The sequence below is a fragment of the Triticum dicoccoides genome, chromosome 1B, assembly GCF_002162155.2.
Source record: "Triticum dicoccoides isolate Atlit2015 ecotype Zavitan chromosome 1B, WEW_v2.0, whole genome shotgun sequence".
Classification (NCBI taxonomy): domain Eukaryota; kingdom Viridiplantae; phylum Streptophyta; class Magnoliopsida; order Poales; family Poaceae; genus Triticum; species Triticum dicoccoides.
Genome location: NC_041381.1, coordinates 608,662,839 through 608,666,453, shown reverse-complemented (window position 1 = coordinate 608,666,453; position 3,615 = coordinate 608,662,839). Strand labels below are relative to the sequence as shown.

The following is a 3,615-nucleotide window of genomic DNA, read 5'->3' as shown; positions in this document are numbered from 1 at the left end:
AGCACTGAGCTAATATGTTTTGGAGGTTTCATGTTCCCAAAGGACTGAAACATCACCAAAAAAAAAACTAGCCATGTACAGGGGAGCGTGAAAGTTAGCTATCCACGTGTCAGAATCATGCCTATGTTTTGAGATCTTATGTGTTTCAACTCTAGCCCACCCCAACTTATTTGGGACTGAAATGCTCTGATTGATCTAACATGTATTTACATGGAATTTGAAATTCAAGTTGTTATCAATAGTGTCATGGAGAGGCAAAAATGATGGACTTACTCTATAATTTCTTGGTGTGCTACCGCGCGACGGTGTGTGGTAGCACCAAAAGGCTTGGTAGATCACTAGAACTTTGCTCAGACACAGCCTTCTCCCCACCCCCAACCCTAGATCTTGATTTGTGAAATCACTCTTCCCCACATTCTTGATCCCTAGACACATACAAACCCATCCCGTCATGCTACTTCCTAACCTGCCACGTGTTGTCTCCCTCTTGCATTGCCCTAGTTCTACCACTTCTTTCACCATGATCATGAGTCCCACAGAGCATGTGTGTTGGGCGACATCAGTCAACCGACACAGTGGTTGGCCGAGATGGCATGGTGGCAAGAGCTCCATCCGATAACAACTCCATATATACGGTGTTGACTGCTCCGACCGACGGAACCTCCTCCCGAGCCCCTCCACCTGAGCATTCTTGAGGCCACCTCTCTTATGTGGCAGCCAATGCCAAACGCCATGAAAACCCGTTTGCTATGTCAATTTCAATCAGTTTGAGATGGCTCTTTTCTGTATTTCTGATTGAGACAACATGTATCTACCATGATTCAAACTTTAAAAGCCAAATCTGGTCCACACATGGTGGTCAAATAAATAGATAAATCCTACTATAAAAGGTAGCAGAATCCATTTTTGCAAAAATACTAGATTTTTTAATACTGCATCATGATTAGTTATCGTTTTGTGTCACAAAAAAATTGGTTTGGAACTTTATATGCATGGTTTCCAAAAAAATAGCAACCCTGTCTAATTTTTCCCATAAGCTTCATCGGGTGCTGTTTAACTATTTAGTACACTGGTACACATTCAGAATTTTAGAGCACAAAATTTGGCCCTCATGAACAGTACACATTAAATAGCACTAGACCAATGTTATTTTAGGTTTGGTACTACCCGCTGTGAATTTGTGCTTGTTATTCCTTGATGTGGCCATCAAATTAGATCTGCAATTTTGTGACATGTGATATACATTTCATGTGAACACCATAAGGAAAACATCTTTTTAGTAGGGGCACCCTATTAAATGTGCAAGCAGACGTACCATCCTGTGAGTACGTGCTAAGGTTGGTGGTGGAGATGACGGAGAAAATCTCCACACCGTTGATGATCGGCGGCAGCGTCGAGTTGCCAGTGGCGTTGATGGAGATGTTATAGCTGTTATGCCTAGAGGGGAGGTTGTTGTAGGTGGCACCGATGTAGAGGTAGGTAGGCATGAAGCCGCTCGGATACCACAACTCGCCGTTAAGGTTGACGTAGAACTGCCGCACGGTGTTAATGGGGAGAATCTGCAGCTCAGAGAAGTGCAAGATGGCGATGTACCCTGGTGACGGGTCGTTCGGCTGGGGCTCCGGGCTCCAAGAAAACTCTATGTTCTTGGTGACGTCCCGCGGCCTGATCGCCGTCTGCATGACTGCCGTTGGCGCCTCGAAGACGTCATTGTCTATGCTCTGCACCCTCTTCTTTGTCGATATCACGGTCCAGATTTTCATGTTGACCCACGGGGTCCAGATTCGATCGTATGGATCATCAGGGTACCTGATCAATTTCATTTGTGATTTATTACTACTCTCTCCGAATCGGATTGGGTTACCATACGTTGAAGGTTCCTTTGAATTGAATGAGGGTCACCACTCACCTGACAAAGGTAGAATCGTCAGTCGGGCCGAGGTTGAGCCTAGTCATCAGCACCAGGCCCTGCGCCGCGGTTACCTGCGGGTACATCGTCTTCTTGAGCGGCCTCAGGCTCAGCCCAGAGATGAATGGTGTCCCGACGCCGGTGTTGATCAGGCAAACCTGTACGAAGTCATCCGGCACAACCACGAGGACCTCCACTTGCAGCGCGTAGCCCATATTTGTGATGTTCACCACCCTCCAGAAGTTGACCCCTATGTGAAGGTCAAATATAGGAATCCTGTCGAGCCCGTCGTAGTTGCCGTAGAAAAACGAGGCGCGGAGGAGATACTTGAGCCCGGGCACCAGGGACCGGAGCGTGTAGCAGTTGCGCGTGCCGTCGGGGAAGCTGCGCAAGTTGTGGTAGGTCTTCGAGAGCAGCGACTGCGGCTTCATGTACTCCACTGAGATGTTGTGATTCGAGCCGGTGTCGGTGAAGGCGGCATCCGGGGCGTAGGAGAGCTCGGTTGTGCTGTCTACGTAGCTCGTTGTCCCTGGAAATCCGCAGTCTATGCTTATGAAACCTGCAATTTATAATCCTTGGTGAGACTATTGGGAGTAACATAAAGTCAAACATAGATGACACCAAAGAAAAAAGATGATGTGGCAGCTAAATAATGAGTAGAGAGGCAAATTAAGTAATGTAGCTAGTTACTCACACTATGAGTAACATCACACATACAGGCAAGATGATTCTACAATCTAATAAATGAAGTGTTGCATGTCAACACATATGTTACTTCTCACTATAAAGGTGATAGCATAGACTAGTAACATATTAATGTTAAGTCTAAGTTACTCCCTACTATGGATAGTCTGATGCACGTGAACTTTGCAATTATGCATGGTCGATCTGTTGCGTATTGATTTTGTGAAAACATGCGCAGTTAATCTTTTCGGGGACAGTGAGCATACATACCTTTGCTGTCAGGCTGGGCACGAGCTTGAAGCACCCCGCTGGAGGCGGCGCCAGCGGCGATGCAGACAAGCAGCAGCCATGGCGTTGCCGCCATTGTCGATCTGCGGCATTGACGGCTCCAATATGCACTTGCAAGTAGCTAATGGAGCATCATGGTATTTATATGTGCGGCCCTGCGGGCTAGCATAGCACCATCCATGCCTCCATGTACATGCGCAGCCTCAACTCCCATTTGTCAAAAGAAAAACAAAGACAACATGCCCGCCTTAATCTGGATATAGGAAGAGAACCAACTGTCTTTTGTTTTTTTCTTTCAAAAAGAAACTGTATTTTGTTTTCCGATGAAAAACCAACTCTGTATGAATGTTATAGCTAGCATAATGGTGGCATGAACACCATCATGCTTAACCACGTCGCTACACCTACGTGTGTAATGTATCCGGTACTAAAGACTTGTCAGTGGGCATTAATCTTAATTCCCTCGGCACCTCCTTGTGGAACCCACGATCGACCTGATTAGTGCTATGGCAAACCGCCCGTCAAAGGTTTGACTTTAATTTCTTCGACCTGGTCAATGTGTCCTCTTGCTGGGTGCACGACTTTCATTTTGCGTTGAGAGAGTGCCGAGGAAGACCGGGAATGTTGGCCGTGCCCCACACTTCTTCTGACCTTTTTTCCAATGCAGCTGTTAAAGAGTGGATTTTATTGACCCAAAAACTGCATCAAAAGGATACTGACCTTAAGAGCACACT

General features: G+C 46.4%; 1 protein-coding gene across 1 annotated transcript in view; it reads right to left on the bottom strand.

Moving 5' to 3' along the window:
* Positions 1 to 2,957, bottom strand: part of LOC119350693 (putative leucine-rich repeat receptor-like protein kinase At2g19210) — a 6,951-nt gene extending 3,994 nt beyond the window's left edge. The window contains exons 1-3 of the mRNA XM_037618398.1: positions 2,864 to 2,957; positions 1,910 to 2,468; positions 1,316 to 1,809 (exon numbers count right to left, since the gene is read on the bottom strand). Coding sequence (XP_037474295.1) covers positions 1,316 to 1,809; positions 1,910 to 2,468; positions 2,864 to 2,957 — 1,147 coding nt within the window. The remainder of the gene's footprint in view (positions 1 to 1,315; positions 1,810 to 1,909; positions 2,469 to 2,863) is intronic.
* Positions 2,958 to 3,615: the final 658 nt, after the last annotated feature.